The sequence below is a fragment of the Mus caroli genome, unplaced genomic scaffold (genome assembly GCF_978045245.1).
Source record: "Mus caroli unplaced genomic scaffold, Mus_caroli_1 scaffold_39, whole genome shotgun sequence".
Taxonomy (NCBI): domain Eukaryota; kingdom Metazoa; phylum Chordata; class Mammalia; order Rodentia; family Muridae; genus Mus; species Mus caroli.
Window position 1 is genome coordinate 792256 of NW_028227294.1, and position 21367 is coordinate 813622.

At 40.1% G+C, this 21367-nt stretch overlaps 1 protein-coding gene across 1 annotated transcript in view; it reads left to right on the forward strand.

Annotated features, from left to right (window-relative positions):
- Window positions 1-914: 914 nt before the first annotated feature.
- LOC146999787 (Y-linked testis-specific protein 1-like) overlaps window positions 915-21367 on the forward strand; it is a 62026-nt gene continuing 41573 nt past the window's right edge. The window contains exon 1 of the mRNA XM_085834442.1: window positions 915-956. Coding sequence (XP_085690568.1) covers window positions 915-956 — 42 coding nt within the window. The remainder of the gene's footprint in view (window positions 957-21367) is intronic.

Here is a 21367-nt window from a genome sequence, read left to right on the forward strand (position 1 = left end):
ATGTATTTCAGGGTATTGGGTTTCATTTAGTATTCTGGGAATTTATTTCTTTTAATATTTCAACGTTCTTCTTAGTTGTTGTTATTGTTGTTCTTGAATATTTATTTATATTTGATGATTTTAATTTTGGCATTTCATAGTTTTAGACTTACCAAGCAATGGTGGCCCATGCATTTAACCCACCAATTGAGAGAAAGAGGTAGGTGAAATTTTTATTTCAAGGCCAGCCTTGGCTTCAGAGTGAGCTCCAGGACAGTCAGAGATAGAAAGAGAACCACAGTCTCCAAAACCTCAAAAAAAGACAGAAAGAAAGAAAGAAAGAAAGAAAGAAAGAAAGAAAGAAAGAAAGAAAGAAAGAAAGGAGGGAGGGAGGGAGGGAGGGAGGGAGGGAGGGAGGGAGGGAGGGAGGGAGGGAGGAAGAAATGAAGGAAAGAAAAAAAAAAGAGAGAATGGAAAGAATTTTAGGGACCGTTTTGGCTTCTTGTATATATATATATATATAATTTGAGTTTTTTTATTTTTGTTTTTTAGGGTTTGTAGGGTTTTTATAACAGGGTTTTTTTTTTTTTTTTCAGTCTTCCAGTGTGTTTTTAGTGTTTTTTTTTTCTCATTTTTTTGTTTTTTTCTTTATTCGTTTAGTATTTTAGTGTGTTTTAGGCTATTGGCATTTTATTTAGGCTCCAGGGTTTGGGTGTTTTTTTGTTTTTTGATTTTTGTGTGTGTGTGTGTTTTTTGTTTTGTTTTGTTTTAGTTTTTTGGTTTCTTTTTTAGTATTTTAATGATTTGTTTTTGTTTTCATTTTTGTTTTTGTTTTTTGTGTGTATGTGTGTATGTGTGTGTGTTTGTTCTTGAATATTTATTTAAAATTTTAGGGTTTTAATTTTGTTGTTTTATATTTTTAGGTTTGCTAGGCCATGGTGGCCCCAGCCCTTAAACCCAGCAATTGGGATGAACAGGTATGTGGTTTTTGAGTTCAAGGCCATCCTGGTCTACAGGGTGAATCCCAGGACAGCCACAGATACAAAGTTAGACCCAGGGCAGCCAGTGACATACAGAGTATTCCTGTTTCAAATAGATCAAAAACAACAAAACAAACAAACAAACAAAACAAAGAACAAAATAACAAAAAACAAACAAAGAAAACAAAGGAATAAAAAGAGAATTTAATAGGAGATGGTCGTGACCTAAGTCTTTAATCCCAGATTTCAAGGGGCAGTGGGAGGCTGACCTTTGTGACATCAAGGCTAGCCTGGTCTGACAGCCATAGCTACACACAGAGAAACTCAAAATAAAATTAAACAAACCAATAAACCAACGAACAAGGGATTCCAGGAAATGAACATAGGGAAATTAACAAGTAATTCTCTAGAGCTCAGAATAACATACTCAGATAAAAATTTCTTCAGCCCTGAGCTAATTTTCCTCTGCTGAGGAAACTTTCCTTAAATGGGTAGGTCAGTGTGGAAGTTGGTATGTCTGTTGCCCTCAAGGATCAAGCAGAATAGAATTAAAAAATGAGCCAGAGTTGTCACCATACCTCTCTTGTATTTGCATGTTCTGAGCTAGGTGGCTACTTTCACAAATATCTACCTAGGGACAGAGCACACAACTGGCCTTCTGTATTGTGTCTCCAGACCCAGTCCCAGGCATATTATTGAAGCCATTGCATCTCCGACTTCAACAAGATCTCAACAAGTCCATGCCATATCAGCCATTTAGAAGTAATATCTTCTAAAATGCACATGGACAAAGGGGAGTTTTGGCATATTAGTGGAATTCTGAAGGAGATATTGTTAGCAAGGTTAATAAACTCAGGAGATCAAATAACCTAAACCATCCACCCTCCTAGATCCAAAACATGGGAGAAATTAGAATGTACAGTTACTCACTGTAGGAGGGGAAACATATATCCTTAAGGAGCCATGAGAGTCCAAGATACTCCATAAATATACATACCCCAAACAAATGTCCTAGTTTTCAAGATTCTGTCTTCTGAACCAGGCCAGGCACCAAAAGCCTCTGGAACAACTTTATGGGTCAGGAGCTGACCTGGCATTCACACACCACTGTGAAGATATTGAACCCAGCTTCAAGGAATTCTAGTGTCTCCAAGTGGAATAGATGTGCAAACTCTGACCAGTGCTCTGTGACATCACCCTATCTCAGCTTACATCATAGAACCTCTATCAGGCTGGTTCCATCTGGAGTTACACTCAGAAACATTGAGCATCTAGAATTTACATTTTCATATGGCCTCCTAGAAATCCAAAATAAATCCCCACAAAAATGGCCTGATTACCTGATTCACATTCTGCCCAAGTAGATTCACTCTTGTATCATTTTTATTGTGTATTTGTTTGTTTGTTTGTTTGTTTATTCGTGTTTTTTTAGGGGGGTTGTTTCTATTTTCCTTCTGTGAACGTCTTCAGTGTCTGACACACCAGCATTCTTGGTGGTTATTTTCCCTGTAACAATCTTCCCCTTTGGTTATCTTTAAGCTGTTCTTGGAATCAGAAATGTTGCCAGACTCTTGAGGCAACACACTAGATAGCACACTATTCATTTTATCAAAACCCACAGTTAGAGGAAGAAAATTTTTTATTCAAAGAAAGCTGGAATTTGACAGGATTGAATACCTTGTATTGAAGCCAATGGCAATCATGAATTATGGATTCTTTGCAAAGTGCAAGGAAATCATAGTCCTTGGGCCTGCTTACAAATTTGAGATAAACAAAACAACATGATATCTAACAGTAACATTTTAAAGTTCTTTAAAATTTACCACCATTTCTGTTTACAAGGAATTTCATAGATTGAATGCAGTAAAACAGGATGAAATAGATAATGTAATTTTACTTTTGAAATATGGGTTGACAGAATACTGGACACAGGTAAGTATGGAATTTACTTACAAATTAGAGGGCACTTTAATTGTTCATGCCACATAGATCTTCAGTTCTTCAAAAAATCTTTTTCAGTCTCCTCCACTGTCCCCACCACACTGTACATCCTCTTCATAGTGGATGACACTAACTAATTAGTTAGACTCTTCCAGCTCAGCCATCAACAAAGGATCATTCCTTATAGATGTGGCCACATGTCAGTGTGATGGGGGCAGCCTTCATCTGAGGTACTATCTTCCCAGTTTGATTTTCGTTCCAATAATAATCTAAGAAGGACCACTAAACATCCATATTATCAATGTTGATTGTTATAATGTGTGAAATAGAGAAGCTATGGAGGAAATATAGATGTCAACCACATGATGAATTTCTTAAAATGAGAGAGAGAGTGAGTGTGTGTGTGTGAGAGAGAGAGAGAGACAGAGACAGAGACAGAGACAGAGACAGAGAGACAGAGAGACAGAGATAGACAGAGATAGAGAGAGAGAGACAGACAGAGACAGAGAGACAGAGAGACAGAGAGACCGAGAGACAGACACAGAGAGACAGAGAGACAGAGAGACAGAGAGAGAGACAGAGTTATTTCTCATCTAAGTTTACTAGTGAAGGGTTTTGTTTTCAGAAAGAATAGATGGGAATGGGAATTATGTTAGGTGAGACAAGCCAAACTCAAAATGACAATTGTCAAATTATAATTTTAATAAGGCACATTAAATGAAAGGAGATATTTTGAAAGAGTATGGGCAGCAGCAGGGGGGGGGTTGAGCAGGTAGAAATGGAGAATAGTGGGGAGGATGAAGATGGTTAAAGGACAGTATAAACCTGTGAAAAGAGTCACAACAAAGTCCAGTGACTTGTACACTTAAAGCACATTGGTATTAAGTAGAAGATTCTAAATGATGGTTTGATTAAATTGGGAATTTTAGCTTCAAGATACTATAAAATTTATTTTTATGTTTCTACTCTCATGTGAATGTTGCATTTTGGGCTAGATATGGTTGATAGGATATGGCAAGGTGTTTACATCTTTGTATAACATTATTCACCCTAAACACACGTCACTCAGTGGGCTGCCATGCTTTCATAGGGAAGGAAGTAGCTACAGATTTTAAGTGTACATGAGGTAGAAAGAAAAATGCCCCCACATGACTATAGGTTTTCAAATATTCACCTTCATATGTTGTTTGAATGTGTTTCCCCAAATGTAATTTTCTGTAGACTAATCCTCAGGTTTTAATATATTAGGAAAAATTGGACTGGGTCAGGAGGGATAGGACCTACAAATAAAAATCAATGAATAATGCTGTCATAGAAAAGGTTTAATTATGACAGGGAGTTTGGTTCCCTCTTTTGTCTTTCTAGCCCATTGGATCCCTTCTGTGATTTCAACATCTCACTAGAATTTCTTTATCTACTGATAGTGTCTTCTTCTTGAATTTCCTGACTCCTGAAAAGTAGTCATGCAAAATAGGCTTTATTATATACTAGAAATCACTGTCATTGTTTTTGTCAATACAACATGTATGATTATGTCTCAGAATCATGATCAACTGAGCCATAGGGGAAAATAATTAGGCTATTTGTGCTGACTAAAGACGAGATGAGTTCAGTGTTATCATGTGATCTCTTCATGAAAGAAAGGTGCATAGTGGGTGAGAATACATTAGAGAGTTACAGCCCAGCAGGGACTCAGCCATCTGCTGTTGGCCTTGGAGATATAAAGGGACACTACATAAGGGATGCCTAGGAAGAGTGCCAGCCACTGTTTTAGCTAGTGGAACCATTTTTATAATCACCATTTTCTAGAATTTAAGAGATAACTGGATTACTTTAATTTACTAAGTAAGGCCATTTGATACATCAGTGATCATCAACAAGCTGTACAGGTGTGGAAAGAAGGTTGGAGACTCAGAAGAAGCCTGTTCTTGAAAAACCCTCTGCGTTCAAGGGTGGGAGACATCTGCCCAGCAACACTAGATAAACATTATACATTGGTAATGGTACCCCCATCGTGTCTAGACTAATGGTTTTCAAACCATGGGTTGAGACTCCTCTCAGTGCTCAAACAACCCTGATACAAGTGTTCCATATCATATATCTTGTTTATAAGATATATACATTACAATCAATGACTATAACAAAATTATAGTTTGAATTTGCAATGAGATAACATTACGATTTGGGAGCTGTGTTTTAAAGGGCCACAATATTGGGAAAATTGAGTACCACTAGTCCTGACTCTTCAAAAGCATGTGATTCAGGATCATCTGGAGGAATAATCCCCTTTACTCAATCTGATAATCCCGGAATACCTCACCCAAAATTGTGAAAGTTAAACAGCTGCCTTACAATAGTCTATAAGCAGGGAATGCTCTCATCTTAGATTTCTTGTAATTTATTTTATTTTATTTTTAGAATTTTAGAGTTTTTTTTTTTAATTTTTTATTTTTTTTTTTTATTTTATTTATTTATTTTTTTTAGAACTTTAGCATTCTCTTTAGGGTTTCAGGTTTTTATTTAGGGCTTTAAAGTTTTGTTGGTATGTTTTACATCGTTTAAGTTTTTTTTTTTGGATTTCAGTGTTTTGATGGGTTTTTAGCTTTTTCTTTTTAAAGGATTTTAGGTTTTTTATGGTTTTAGTGTTTTTTGTGTCTTTTTAGTGTTCTTCAGTTTTTCAGAATTATAGGAATTTTCTTAGTGATTTAGGATTTTTTTGAAGTTTTTTTTTTTAAAAAGAAATTTCATGGTGTTTTCTTGTTTGTATAAGTTTTTAAAGGAATTTTATGGTGTTTTTAAATTTTGGGGATTTTTTTTGGAGCCTTAGGGTTTTTTCTTATAGTTTTACATTTTTTTTTAGGGTTCTTGAGGTTTTGTAGAATTTTAGTTTTTTTTTTTAGGTTTTTAGAATGTTTTAGGATTTCTTAAGAGTTCTTGTTTTGTTTTGTTTTGTTTTGTTTTTATGTTTTATATGTTTTTTTTTTGGTTGTATTTTGTTTGTTTGTTGTTTTTTCTTTTTTTTTTTACGGCTTTAAGTTATTTGAGTGATTTTTGGTTTTTGTTTTAGGGTCTTTGTAGGGTTCTTGGGTTTATTTTGGTTATATATATATATATATATATATATATATATATATATATATATATATATATATATATATATATTTCAATTTAGGATTCTTTTTAGGATTTCAGTTTTTATATTCAGGTTATTAGGATTTTATACGTTTTTTAAAGTGTGTTTCAGAGATTTGGGGAGATTCAGGGTTTTGATGTATTTTAAGTACTTTTAATATATTTTAGGAGGTTTTTTTTTAGGATTTTAGGGTTTTTGGGGGGGTCTTTTTATCATTCTTGAGTTTTAAAAAAGAATTTTGGATTTTTGGTGATTTTTTTTAAAGCTTCATTTTTGTTTTTGTTTTTGTCTTTGTTTTTGTTTTTAATTTTAGGGTTTTTAGGGATTTTTCAGGTTTTTTAAAGAAGATTTAAATTTTTTTTTGGTTTAATTCTTTAATTTTTTTTAGGGTTTCAGGGTTTTTTTTTTTTGATTTTTAAATAATTTTAGGGTTTGGGGATGTTATGGTCTGTTTTTTTTTTTTTTTAAGTTATTTTTAGGGCTTCTTTTTAGGCTTTTATAATTTTTTTCACAGTTTATTTTTTTTAGTTTTTTTCTGATTTTAGGGATTTTTATGTGTATTTTAAAAATGAGTTTATTTTTTAATTTTTTAGTTTTATAAGGATTTAGGATTTTTTTTAGGATTTTCATAAAAATCTTTAGGGTAATTTTGGGGTTTTGGGGGTCTTATGTATTTTTGAAGGTTGTTTTTCGATTTCTAGAGTTTTTTTTTTAGAAGTTTAAAGTTGCTTTGTTTGTTTGTTTGTTTGTTTGTTTGTTTGTTTGTTTTATTGTGTTTCATGGATTATTTTACAGCCTTAGGGTGTTAGGTTTTATATTGTTATTTAAGATTTTTGGGTGTCTGTCTGTGTGTGTGTGTTAGGGATTTTTTTTTTTTTTTGGAATTTTAGGGATTTTTTGGGGGGGTTAGGTTTTTCTGAATTAAAGAATTTTATTTAGAATCAGTGTTTTTTAGCATTATAGGTATTTAGGTTTCTTTTTTTAAGATTTCAAGATTTGGGGGGAAATTCAGGGTTTTTGAAAAATTTTTTAAGGAATTTTTTTAGGGTTCTAAAATTTTTTTTAGAAATTTAGGGTTTTTCAGAGTTGTAATTGTGTGTTTTTATTTTGTGTTTCTCTTTTTTTTGTCGTTTGTTTCATTTTAGGGATTAGGGTTTCCTGGTTTATTTTAGGGTTTAATGTACATTGTAATGTTTTATATATATATATATATATGTATATATATATATATATATATATATATGTTTATATATATGTATATATATATATATATATATATATGTTTATTCAAAGGTTATAGATTATTGTTTTTGAGTATTGGTTTTGCGTTTCTGGTTCCGAAGATTTTATTTTATTTTATTTATTTATTTATTTATTATATTATTTTTTTTTTTTAGAAATGTAGGTTTTTTTTTTAGGGATTAGGGTTTACTTGTTTATTTTAGGGTTTTAGGTTCATTGTAATGTTTATATATATATATATATATATATATATAACATAAATATATGTTTATTTGAAGGTTATAGTGTTTTGTTTTTGAGTATTGTTTTTGGGTTTGGGGGTCCTAAGTTTTTATTTTATTTTATTTTATTTTTTTTTTAGAAATTTAGGGTATTTTTTTTTTTTTTAGTGTTTTAAAATCTCCTGCAAGTTTTTGTTTTTGTTTTTGTTTTTGTTTTTGTTTTTGTTTTTGTTTTTGTTTTTGTTTTTGTTTTTGTTTTTGTTTTTGTTTTGTTGTTTGTTTGTTTGTTTGTTTGTTTTAGGATTTTTTTTTTAGGACTTTAAAAAAATTAGGGTTTTTTAATATTTTTGATTTTTTAAAAAAGTCTGTAGGGTTATTTTTAGGGTTTTACGGATTTTTTAGAGTTTCAAGATTTTTTCTTTTAGAGTTTTAGGGTGTTTTTAGATTTTTGAAAGTTTTTAAAAAAAAGAATTTAGGGTTTTTTGGCTTCTTATAGGGTATTTCTTTGTTCTTTGTTAAATTCCCCCTCGACCCCTTCCTATTCCCCGGGATGTATGCTTTAAAACCAGACACATCAGCCTAATAAATGGAGACTTAATAGGACCCTCTGCTTGGTTTCTAGCTTTTCTTCCCCTTCCAATCCCATTTCCTCCCAGGTTTGCAGTACCACTCGCACCCATGTATAACTGAACCCTATGGGACTGGATAAGGGGCACCCAATGTGAGGGCGAGTTTTGGATCTTATTTCCTTCCAGTGCAGGTTCCAGAGAAGTTTGTCCTGACCCCAAGAATTTAGAAGTAGTAAAGGACCCCTTCCACTGCTCATAGAAGAGAGAAAAGTCCTTGATGAGTTGATTCATCTCCACTACAGGAACTGGGAAACAAACTATCAAAGGAAGCAGCCTTTATAATTTGCTTAAAGACAGCTCTCATGGAAAGAGGAGATAGAGTTAAAAAGTAAGATTTGATAAACTTTTATTTTGTTTTCATAGACCAGGCATGTCCATGTTTTTTTTTATAGTTGGAGCAGAGATACATTGTAAGAAATGGAGAAGAGTAGGTAGAGGACTAAATGAAATTTTGGCAAAGCAGGGCCCTGATGCGATGCTGTCCCTGAGAATTTATTTACTTATTGGAGTTTATTCCGTGATTTGGTATAAAATGCAGCTGATGATCCAGAGAAACAGCACCTTTTGTCAGTTGCAGAATATTGCCTCTATACCTTGTCTCAGGAAGCTTTAGAGGGCTCCCTCCCTACTACAAAGCCTCCAAAAGCTGCAGACAGGTCTGAAGTCCCACAGGCTGCTCTTTATCCACATGTCCAGGTAACCACTTTGTCTGAGCAGCCCGCCCAGGGCAATCCACCACTGATCAATCCAGTCTTTAAGAAATATTTGGCTTAAAGCCCTTTAATTTCAGAGGACTCAGACACTTTAGAGAAAGAGGTAGTTCGCCCAGTAAACCTGAGCTGCTGTCTTGCTTCAGCCCCTCCCTGCAGTGCCCCTCCCTATCTGCTGCCTATTAGTGCTTCTGCACCATGGTGTCAGGTTTACAGGTTTCTATTCTCATTGCTGCTAAGGATAAGCTGGTGTCTCAGGTAGCAGGATTACAAGAAGTACTAAAGCTACAGCAGCAGTATGCTCGCCTTTCTAAAGAGCTAGCTTCACTCTAAAATTGCTTAAAACAGACTATCCTTGTTCCTCCTCCAGGCGCAGTTTCAGGAGGCATAAAAAAGAAAGCTCAGTGAGCCATAAAAACCAAAACATTGGCTTTCCTTGTAATGACTCGCTCCAAGAGAACTGCTAGTTGTGACCTGCCCACTTCTATGGCGGAGGAGCAGCCCCCAGCCACCTGTGCCAAATCTCCTTCTGCAGAAATAGGACCTTTAGAAGTGCCCCATGCCAATTTCTCTGTAGACACTAACAGCGAGGGTGGAGAAGATTATGAGAGTGATAATGAAGTAGAAATCAAGAAGAAGAATTAACTGTCCCTATTCAACAGACAGAGTTTCGTAAGCTAAGTTTTAAAGACTTAAAAGAGCGTAACTCTACGGTTAGAACTTATGGTCAATCTGCCCCTTATATGCTTTCACTCCTAGAAGCCCTCCCAGTAGTGATTGGATCAAAGAGATTTAAACTGTGTTAACTCGAGGATAGTTTTTCTCATGGAGGGTTGATTTCCTCAATAGGTGCCAGACCATTGCAGTAGATAATCAGAAAAACCCTCCAGTGCCTGGACTGACTGGACCTTGGAAAAGCTTTCTGGTCAAGAAAAATATTTAGCTAAGGCCAGGCAGAATTTGCCCAGTGGGTCTCTTGGCTTAAACTGCTAACACAACATTGGGAACTTGGCATGCTATTCCTATAAAAGGTTCCATTATTTCCCCTTTAACTAAAATCATTCAAGGAACCCAAGAAGACTTTAGTGAATGTGTTAGTCATTTGCTTGAGGCTGCAAAAAGGACCTTAGGTCATGAGGATGTGAAAGAACCTAGTGGGGAAACCCCCACTCAACTCCCGATTCAGCGTGCACCCAAGAATCACGAATAGAACACAAGGACTTGATGTAACAACAAGAGGTATTTTAATGGCGGAGCTCCACGCATCTCACACAGGAGACAGTGGATTAGACCACGAGGCTTGGAAGCTAGGTGTTTTTATAGAAAAAGAGTGAGGCTGGGGGAGGAATTGGCACGGTTTCACATGATTGGTCCATTTAAACATTAGCAGCCTGAGGTCAGAGGGGTGGGAGATAGGGAGGCAATGGGCCTGCCCGGGCATGTCTTGATCTGTTCTTCTGTGTTCTCAGCCCCAGGTTTCAAAGCTCACAAACAACTCTTTGGGCTATTTGACATACATTACATGAATCACAGGTCTCAAGTTCTATTTCCTTTCATTCCCCTCTTCTTCTGTTTAGACTAATTCTAATCATAGAATTTTAGAGATTGGTGTCCCCTAACTCTTCATTTACCTGAACTATATGTTGATATTGTCTCTGAAGAACCATGAGTTTTACTGTATCAATTCTACTCTGGATGAAAGCCATTCCTCTATTTATTATACAGGGGCCGAAAACTAAAGCTAAGCATATCATAAGGATTGGTCCAGCTACAGCGGAAATCAAAGAAGTTATCCAAGATGGTCATAATTCAAACCACGTCTCAAACCACCCACTTTGAGCATCAAATTCCCATTTCCTTCACTCTAATCTTTCTCTCAGTTTCTGCATAGAGTCTCTAACTCTTCCTGTATGATCTGCATAGAAGCAGCACTCTTCTTTAAGGGCGGCACACAGTCCTCCTTCTTTTAGGAACAACAAATAAAGGCCTCTCCTGTTCTACAAAACTACCTCAGACAGGGAGGTCAAAGATTTTTCTAAAGCATCAATGGACTTTTCTATTGCCGTTAGGTCTTCATTGACAGCATCCCTCAAAGACTGAATTCCCTGTCTTCCTTCTATCAAAGCTGACACTTCTGTCCCCACTCCTACTGCCATACCTATTCCCATGAATGCAGCCAGGGTTAAAGTAATTGGTTCTCTTTTCGACCACCGGCCAGCATAGCTTTCTTCTAAACTGGATGCAGGGTGATAATATATGCGGGGTAACAGCTAGATCATGACACAAAAATCATGAGTTGAATTAAAAACCTTAGTTGATACACAGGGAGTAAGTCCTGTATTGCAAGCCCACCATCCAACCGGGGAAGATACAAGATAGTAATTAGCTTCCATTCTGGACACAGACTGAATTTGTCTGCATAGGTGTTTGTGAGTGGAAATTGGGGTGCCTATACAGAGACCTGGACTCCTCACAGATACATCAGTCAGGGTCAGTTTTTGTCCTGTTCCCCAAGAGCAGGAATTATGGCTGCTGATTCTGTTGAAATCTCCATTGAAGGCAATTTCTTCATAATAAGGCGGACCCGAGGACAGGGATAGCCAGCAGTCCTCAGTAGCCCTTGGATCAGTTCTATTAAGGGCATAAACGGCTCCTCTCAGTAGGTTAAACATCCTCTGTCTTGTTGAAGGAATCTCAGTGGTAATAGTTAGAGGTACCTGAGGAGTGGGAGGTTGGGTGATAGCAGCCATACTAAGGTGGTCTGCAATCAATGGAGTACGCTGAGTAATAGTATGGGTGAAGGGTGTGGACTTGGTTGGGGGGCCTAAAGGATTGTAGGGGGGTCTCTATTTTTAATCTGATAGTGAACAATAATCCCTCATCATATCTTTACTTGTAAATCCTAAGACCCCAGGTATACCATTTTGTCCATCCCAGAGCTCTTTTCCCTGGTTCAGTAAAGGTGACATGGTGCGGATGGCACCAGTCAGTACACTCGTCTAGGTCAAATCCTCCAGGTACATAAGACGCTAGGGAATAGTTGGCTGTTACTCTAATATATTCCCAGCTTGAGGAGGGCTTCCAGTTGGCTGTACCTGAAATCTCCCAACCCCAGCTCTTGTAAAAGAAGTCAGCCTTACCTCCACATGTTGGATTAAGGGATTGACTTTGGTGGGGCCCGGGACAGACAAAGAAGGAATGGGTTCAAAGCATACTTCTATCCCTTTGGTTAGAGCAACCACCCCATGGGTCTCTCGGATGTTTTTCTACGTACGGACGGGGTGTTAAAGGTGCCCTCTGAATGTCAGAGTACCCCTCCAAGTCCCATCCAGTAGGGGCTCCTATAGCCAACTTACAGATGTCAGGGAAAAGATCAGGCCACCAAGTCCACAGAGGGTGTACCTTGGCGATTGTCCTTACAGCCCTACCCCCCTCATTGAGTACCTCCCACATTTGTTCAACAGGACTGTGGGGGGTTGAAGTCCTTTGGGATTGCTCCTATGAAGCAGGCACAACTTAAAAGGGTTAGTAGTCTACTCCAAAGCCCACTCATCATGGCTGACTCCAGGGGGTGCTCTCTTGACGTGGGAAGCATGGACCCAAGTGGGGATTCCTTCCACTTTGACCACGGTGGGCGTTGTCAGTAGCACCAAGTAGGGTCCCTTCCACCTCGGATCTAGGTTTCCCGCTTGGTGTCTCCTCACCAGGACTGCGTCTCCTACTTCAAACTGGTGCGGCACCTGTGTGTCACCAGCAACATAGGTTTCTTTTAGCTGTTCCCAGACCTCTTTTCTTACTATTTTGAGAGCTTTTAATCGAGCCAAAATACTAGAAGAAGGAGAGAAAGACACATCCGGGCGATTCCTATCCCCTACAGTCATAAAAATGGGTGGGGACGCCCCATACATTAACTTAAATGGAGTTAGGTCAAGGGGTCCAGGTGTATTCTGAACCCTGAACAAGGCATAAGCGAGAACGGCTGTCCAATCACTTCCGCTGGATTCTAAGGCTATTTTATTCAGAGTCTTCTTTAGGGTTCTGTTCATCCTCTCTACCTGTCCTGAACTCTGGAGTCTGTATGCACAATGTATTTTCCAATTTGTCCCCAGTTGCCTGGCCAATCCCTGACTTACCTGGGAGACGAAGGCAGGTCCATTGTCTGACCCCATTACCTTAGGTATCCCAAAGCGGGGAAGGATTTCTTCAAGTATCTTCTTGACCACTACATTAGCCATTTCTTTCTTGGTGGGGAACGCTTCGACTCATCCCGAGAAGGTGTCTATAAAAACTAGGAGGTATTTATTTCCATACCTAGTTGGTTTAACCTCAGTGAAGTCAGTTTCCCAGTAGGCTCCAGGCCTGTCTACTCGCAGTTGTTTTCCTTCCTGGAGTTTACTAGACTCAGCATTGGTAAGTGCACAAGCAAGGAAGTTTTTTATTATCTCCTCCACAATTCTCTTTAATCCAGGAATGTAATAGAGGGACTTACTAACCAATTTTAGTATTTTTTTAGTTCCTAAATGAGTCAGATGTTGTATGTTAGCTAAGTAATCTCGCCCCTCTTCTTCTGTGAGGGTTCTTTTATTTATTTCCTCAGCAGCAGGCTGTTGGGTTCTCATCACCAGTAATTGGCCCTTGGGCTGCTTTTTTAGCTTCTTGGTCTGCCATTTGATTTCCTTTTTCAACGGGCCCAGTTCCCTTCTGTTGTCCTGGGCAATGGATAATTGCCACCCAACGGGGCAAATGAACAGCTTCTAATAAGCTGAGAATTTCTTCTTTATTTTTGATATCTTTCCTGGCAGATGTCAGCAGTCCACGGTGTCGGTATATTGCTCGGTGACTATGAGCCGTGGCAAAAGCATACCGACTGTCGGTATAGACATTAAGAGTCCTTCCTTCTGCCACCTTATGGCTTGAATTAGTGCAATTCGTTCCCCTTTTTGAGCTGATGTACCATCCGGTAGGCTGCTGGCCCATATGACAGACTTTCCATCCACTACTGCTGCCCCAGCCCTCTGCTTACCTTCTACTACAAAGCTGCTTCCGTCCGTGAACCAAGTCATCGCCCCTGGCCAAGGTTGGTCTGTGAGGTCTGGCCAGATTCCAGTCTCTTCTGCCAGTATTTCTTCACACTTATGTGCAGGGGTCTCGTTAGCCTCAGGTAGTAAGGAGGCAGTGTTGAGAATGGCTGGGGGTGCGAAACTTACTCGCTCTGTTAGCAATAGGCTCTGGTAAAGCGTCATTCGCGCATTGGGCATTGGTCATCCAGCGGTCCAGTGGTTGCCTGACGATGCTCTCAAGAGAGTGTGGGGCCACTATGGTAACATTCTGGCCCATAGTCAGTTTGTCAGCATCTCTTAATAGCACAGCCGTGGCTGCTATCGCTCGCAGGCAGGAGGGCCATCCACTGGCCACAGAGTCCAGTTTCTTTGATAAGTAGGCTACCGGGCACTTCCATGGTCCCAAAACCCGGGTAAGGACTCCCCTTGCCACTCCATTTCTTTCATCAATGTATAGGGTGAAAGGTTTGTTTAAATCTGGCAGGGCCAATTCTGGAGCCTGCAGCAGTGCCTTTTTGAGAGTTCAAAGGCTAGCTGATGTTCCCTGGTCCAGGTGAATTCCCCTTTCTCTTTGGTTAGTGGATACAAGCGAGCTGCCAGTGAGGCAAATCCGGAATCCAGAGTCTGCAAAACCCGGCAGTCCCCAGGAACTCTCTTACCTGGCAAGCAGTGGTTGGGCCCGGGATCTGCATAACAGCTTGATTTCTGGCTTCTGTGAGCCACCGTTGTCCATCTCTTAGGACATATCCTAGGTAGGTCACTTCTATCTGGCATAACTGAGCCTTTTTAGCAGAGGCCCTATAGACCAGCTTACCTAACTCGCCCAGGAGGTTATGGTTCCCAATTTCACAGTCCTGGCGTGTTTCTGCAGCTAGGAGCAGGTCATCTACATATTGTAGAAGAGTCACCTGTTGGTTATTGGCTCAGAAAAGAGCAAGATCTCGGTGTAGGGCTTCATCGAACAAAGTGGGCGAGTTCTTGAATCCCTGAGGCAGCCTGGACTGGACGGTAGTCACTGGTCCCTGTTTTTTTTACTGGAAGTAGAGGAGTGTTCCAAGGGGATTTGCATGGAACCAAAATGCCTTGTTGCAGCAGTTTGTTGATTTGGGGGCATATACCCTCTTGAGCTTCTCTGAACATGGGATATTGTCGGACCCCTATAGGGGTGGCCCTGGACTTAAGTTCAATCACCACGGGGGGGACCAGTTTTGCCATCCCCACTTCTCTCGTCTCTGCCCACACCTGAGGGTATCGATTCAACCAGTCCTGTAATCTCTCATGGGGCTTTACTTTATTTTGGTAAAGTCGATATTCCTCTCCTAGTTGTAAAGACAGCTCTAGAGTCTGGGGCACTTTTATTCCCCAGAAAACCTCCGGCCTATGAGAGGTGAAAGTTATTTGTGCTTTTAACTGGTTAGTAAGTCTCTCCCCAATAAAGGCATAGGACACTCTGGAATGACTAGAAACAAGTGAGTTACTCAATTTCACCCTATGTCTACTACTTGGGATGTGGTCCATGGATGCATTTTTTGTCCCGTGGCCCCAAACACCAAGGTTTTTTCATTTTTCTTCACTTTTCCTAGAGGAGTTTTGAGTACTGAAAATTCGGCTCCCATGTCGACTAGAAAATCCTCGGGGGTCCTCTCCACTTCTAAGTTTACCCTAGGCTAGGGGAGGGGGTCCAAGCCCCTTTCCCCCCTAGTCTTCATCTTCTCCAAGAGAAAGCACCTTTACCTCTTGGTTTTTGTTTGTTTGTTTGTTTGTTTGTTTGTTTGTTTGTTTTTGTTTTCGGACAGTCGCACTTCCAGTGGCCCATTTCCTTGCAATATGTGCATTCGTTCCTCTCCAGGCACTGTCTGCCTTCTCAGGGTCTCCTTGGTCCCTGCTGTCTTTTGTCTCCCAGGTTTCATGAATGTCTACCTCTTCTTCCTTTATCTCTTTCTCCTACTGCGGCCAGGATCCTAGTCAAAACCTTTTCTTGCATCCTGTCTCTCCTATCCTCATCCTCTCTTTTCTCTCTTTTCTCTCTCTCTAACTTTTCATCTTCTGTTTCTCTCCTATGATACACTTTCTCTGCCTCTCTAACTACATCCCTTATGGTGTAATCCTGCAAGCCCCCAATTCGCTGTAACTTCTTCGTAATGTCAGGAGCCAACTGTCCAATGAAGGCCATAAGTACTGAGGCCCTTTGACCCTTACGTGGGGTCGAATGGGGTATATATCCTATAAGCATCCATGAGCCTTTCGAGGAAGACTGAGGGGGGCTTAGTCGCTCCCTGCATAACCTCTCTTACCTTGGCCAGATTCGTGGGCTGCCAGAGAACACCTTAGAGACCCGCCACTAGGACCCAGCAATAATTGGACAGTCATTCCCTACCTGGTGCCATATTATAATCCCATTGTGGCCGGGTTAGCGGGAATCCTTCATCTATTTCAGCTGGAGTTTGGACAGGGCGCCCAGCCTCATCTCGGACGTTTTTCTGAGCCTCGAGGAGAATTCTCTCTCTCTCCTCGGTTGTGAATAGAGTCTGCAGAAGCTGCTGGCAGTGATCTCAGGTCGGCTGGTGTGAATAGATTAATGATTCAACCAACCCAGTGAGTCCTACAGGGTTCTCTGAAAAAGGGGGGTGATTAGCTTTCCAGTTATAGAGGTCAGAAGAGGAAAAAGGCCAATACTGTAGGGGCTGTAGACTGTTCAGATCAGCAGGGGGAGCTCCAATAGCCCTGAGGGGGAGCACCAAGGTTGAATCCTCAGGCCCCTCAGGAGTGACTCCTTTCCGGCTCCTTGTTCCTGTGGAGGGACCCCCTCCTCCGGCCGGGGCCTGAGGCAGGGGTCCCTAGGGAGCTGAAGGTTGGGGCTGGGTAGCATATGGTGGGGGTTGAGGGGTGTCAGGCCACTCAGGGGGTTCTTCAATCTCTGGATAGATCTTGGGGTATTTCATCACTGGTGTGCTGCTATCAAAATCTCCCCTGCGCAGTGGTTTTGGTTTCTCTTTCTCACCATTTTCTCAGATGGCTAGAATCTTGGTGCCAGGGCGGAGAGGTCGGAGGAATGGGCGAACCCACGGGGATGGGTAGCGAGCCAAGTCCTCCCATACTGTGATGTACGGTTGATGCTCTGGATACGACCCCGGCCCCTCCTGAAAAACAATGGCCTTCACAGCCCTTATGGTGGGTAAGTAAAAAATTCCTTCTGCTTGCCAACCTACTCCAAAAACAGGCCATTCCGAGGAATAGAAAGTCATCCATGGCTTTTTCTTCACTGTTACTGACAAATTTTGTCCTCTAGCCCTAACGTCCGTTCAATGGTCCCTAGTCAAAGAATAAAGAAGTAGACACAGTCTGTCCCATAGTGAAGAATAAGAATAAACACAACACAATGACAGAGACAGAAAACACTAAGACATCCAAACACACCCGTCCGCGTCTGGACTTATACAACCAGCCAAATGCTACCTCTGACGGAGTGGGATTCCGTGTCCACTCCGCTGGCAGGAAGAGCACTCACTCTTCTTCACTCTGCCAGGCAACAGCCAGGTCCTCCTGACTGTTCCGTACCCTGGGCACTCCATGGTCTCCCTCGGAATGTCTTCCAGGGGTGCAGCCTGTGGGGAAATAGACCGTCCTCTTCCCACAGCCACTAGGGTCCTTATGGTCCTCAGTGGCAGCTGCCAGAATACAGAATACCAGAACTGGTAACACAGGTGGGGCTCAAACCCACAATCTCAGAACTGAAAAACTAAGACACAAATTCAGCAGTGCCACACTTAGACACTTAGACAACAGACAACATAACAAGACTCACACAAACAAACGTACCTCCAAGGGGTCCTTCGGGGTTCCTGGGTGTCAAGCAGATCTCTTTGGTACCTATAAATGAAAGAACCTAGTGGGGAAACCCCCACTCAACTCCCGATTCGGCATGCACCCAAGAATCACGAATAGAACACAACGCCTTGATGTAACAACACGAGGTATTTTAATGGTGGAGCTCCGGGTCGAAATGTATCTCACACAGGAGACAGTTGATTCGACCACGAGGCTTGGAAGCTAGGGTTTTTTATAGAAAAGGAGTGGGGCTGGGGGAGGAATTTGCATGGTTTCACATAATTGGTCCATTTAAACATCAGCAGCCTGAGTTCAGAGAGGGGGGAGGGAGATAGGGTGGTAATGGGCCTGCCTTGGCATGTCCTGGTCTGTTCTGCTATGTTCTCAGCCCCAGGTTTCAAAGCTCACAAACAACACTTTGGGCTATTTGACATACATTACATGAATCACAGGTCTCAAGTTTTATTTCCTTTCAGATGCAGACAATAATCTTGTAAAACAACTGGCTTTTGAGAATGCTAATTCGGCTTGTAAGGCAGTCCTGCCTGGTAAGATTAGGGACAAAGATCTTAATGAGATGATTCATATTTGTCGTGTTCCCTTACAAGATGTCCAAGACAGTCAATCTTGCAATGGGTGCAGCTCTTCAACCTCTTATGGCAATAGGCAAGGCTCTTCAGCAAGCTGGCCTACAAACTAGTTGTTTTAAGTGTAGCTAGCATGGACAATTTGCATGAAAGTGTCCCACTGTGCCCTCCCTTAACGGTGCTCCAGCACAACCTACTGACCGTTCTTTTCGGCCTACATGGCCTTATTTTCTTTGTCCACACTGCAAAAACGGCCAGCATTGGGTAAACACTTGCAGAGCTCAGACAGATGCATCTGGGAATCCCCTGCCTCCCGTTCAGGGAAACGGATATGGGGGACAGACCAAGTCCCAAAAACCATCGCATTTCTCCCAGACACGGGGTACAGCCAGCAGACAAATCAGCCACTGGTCTCTCCAGAGCCATGACAGGCAGCGCAGGACTGAACTTGTGTTCTGCCACCAGTGCAAATTTAACACCTGAGCATGGCGTTTATATCCTCCCTATGGGGTCTATGGCCCTCCTTCACCTGATACTTATTATTTATTATTATTATTATTATTGTTATTATTATTATATATTAGGGCGTGCTTCTGCCACTTTGAAAGGACTTACTGTCCATCCCTCAGTAGTAGATAATTACTACACCTGAGAAATTAAAATTTTAGTTAGTGCCTCTCAAAGACCAATTTCTGTATCAAAGGGCAACGTTTAGCTCAAGCCTTGCCTCTACCTTTAGATACTTCCGATCCAGCAATGGGCACACATCGTGGTTCTTCACAGCCAGGGTCATCAGATCTGTATTGGGTACAAGCAATTACCAAAGATTGCCCTACACTCTGCCTTAAGATAAATGGCAAGAGCGTTGAGGACCTTTTAGACTCAGGTGCAGATTCTCCTATGATTTTACAAACTGCCTGGCCTGCTACTTGGCCATTAAAGACCTCTTTAACTCATTTACAGGGAATTGGACAATCAAGGAATACTCTCCAGAGTTCAGAGTTATTGACTTGGGAAGATGATGAAGGAGATTCTGGTTCTATTCAGCCTTATGTTGTCCCTGGTCTGCCCATTAATTTATGGAGAAGAGACATTCTTTCTCAAATGAGAGTCATTATGTGCAGTACCAATGGAGTCATTACTCAACAAATGCATATTCCATGTTAACTCCATGGACACAGACTGGGTAAAAATAGCCAAGGGATGCCTGCACCAATAAAGGCCACCCCCAATAGATCAACCAGGTTTAGGTTATGACTCCTATTTTTCATAAGGAAAATTGCTCTCCCTGCTCCTCAGGCAGATAAGATTACATGGAAAGATGATACCCCTGTCTGACTTGACCATTGGCCCCTTCCTGCAGATAAATTGTCAGCAGCCATAGAGTTAGTGTAGGAAATATTGATAGCTGTACACATTGAATCATCCTCTTCGCCTTGGAACACTCCATTCTTCTTGCCTTCCTTATTCCCTTCCTTGCTTCCTTCCTTCATTCCTTCCTCTCCCTCCTCTCTCTCCTCTCTCTCTCTCCTCTCTTTCTCTCTCTGTCTCTGTCTCTCTGTCTCTCTTGCTATTTGTCTCTCTGTCTCTCTGTCTCTTTCTGTCTCATTCTCTCTGTCTTTCTCACTGTCTCTCCCTCTCTTTCTTTCTGACTATTTGCCTGCCTGCCTCACTTACCATCTGCCTGTCTGCCTGTCTGCCTGCCTGCCTTTATTCCTTCCTTCCTTCCTTCCTTCCTTCCTTCCTTCCTTCCTTCCTTCCTTCCTTCCTTCCTTCCTTCCTTCCTTCCTTCCTTCCTACCTTCTTTATCTGTTTCTTTGTTTCATTGTTTCTTTGTTTGTTTCTTTGTTTGTTTGTTTCTTTCTTTCTTCTTTCTTTTCGTCTTTGTTTTTTGTTTCTTTCTATTTCTCTCTCTCTGTCTCTCTGTCTCTCTGTCTATCTGTCTCTCTCTCTCTCTCTCTCTCTCTCTCTCTCTCTCTCTCTCTCTCTTGAGTTTTGGAGATTAAATTTCTCTGTGTATCTCTGGTTGTCTTTCAGCTCCCTGTGGAGACTTGCTGAACTTTAAGTAAAAAAAAATACCTACCTCTCTCTCCCAATTGCTTGGGTTAAAGACATAGTCAAACATTGCCTGGGAAACCCAAAATGTTGAAACCTCAAATATAAAAACCTAAATTTTTTTTTTAGAAAAAATCAAGTAGAAAAACAACAACAACAACAGAAACCTAAGCAATACAGTAATGTGTTAAAAAAATGAAATAAAAGAAAAATTCAATTAAACCGCAAATTCAAAAATGCAATAAAGTGATTCAAATGAAAAAAAAAACACTAAAAATACACTAGACGCTTGAACAAAAACAATAACAACCCCTAAGAAATACAGTAAAATGTTCAAAAGAACATGAATTAAAGTAAAGCCTAAATTAAACCCCAAATCCTAAATTAAACTACAAAAAAAAGATAAAACTGTAAAAATACACTAGAAGCCTGAAAACAAAACAAATACAAACAAACAAACAAAAATGAAACAACAAAAACTCTAAATCACTCTTGTAAAAACTATACAAAAATTTTAAAAATTCTAGAAATCTAAAATAAATACACACATAGCAGAAATGTCCTTGAATATATATATTTGTTTGTTTGTCTGTCTGTCTGTCTGTCTTTCTTTCTTTCTTTCTTTCTTTCTTTCTTTCTTTCTTTCTTTCTTTCTTTCTTTCTTTCTTTCTTTCTTATTATTATCTATCTATCTATCTATCTATCTATCTATCTATCTATCTATGTAATTCTGTCTTTCTTTTTCTATGTTTCTGTCTCTCCTTCTTTCTCAATTTCCTTCTATCTTTAAATCCTCTTTTCGTCTTATTATTATTTTTTTTAATTTGTGTGTGATTTTGGTGACTGGGCTTCTCTGTGTATACCCTGGCAGTCATGGAAATCACTCTGAACACCAGGCTGGCCTGGTTCTTAATAAACAAAGAAAAAAAAACAAAAACAAAACAACACTAAACATATACTAAAACACTTAATGCCTAAAATCTCTAAATCACTGTTCTAAAA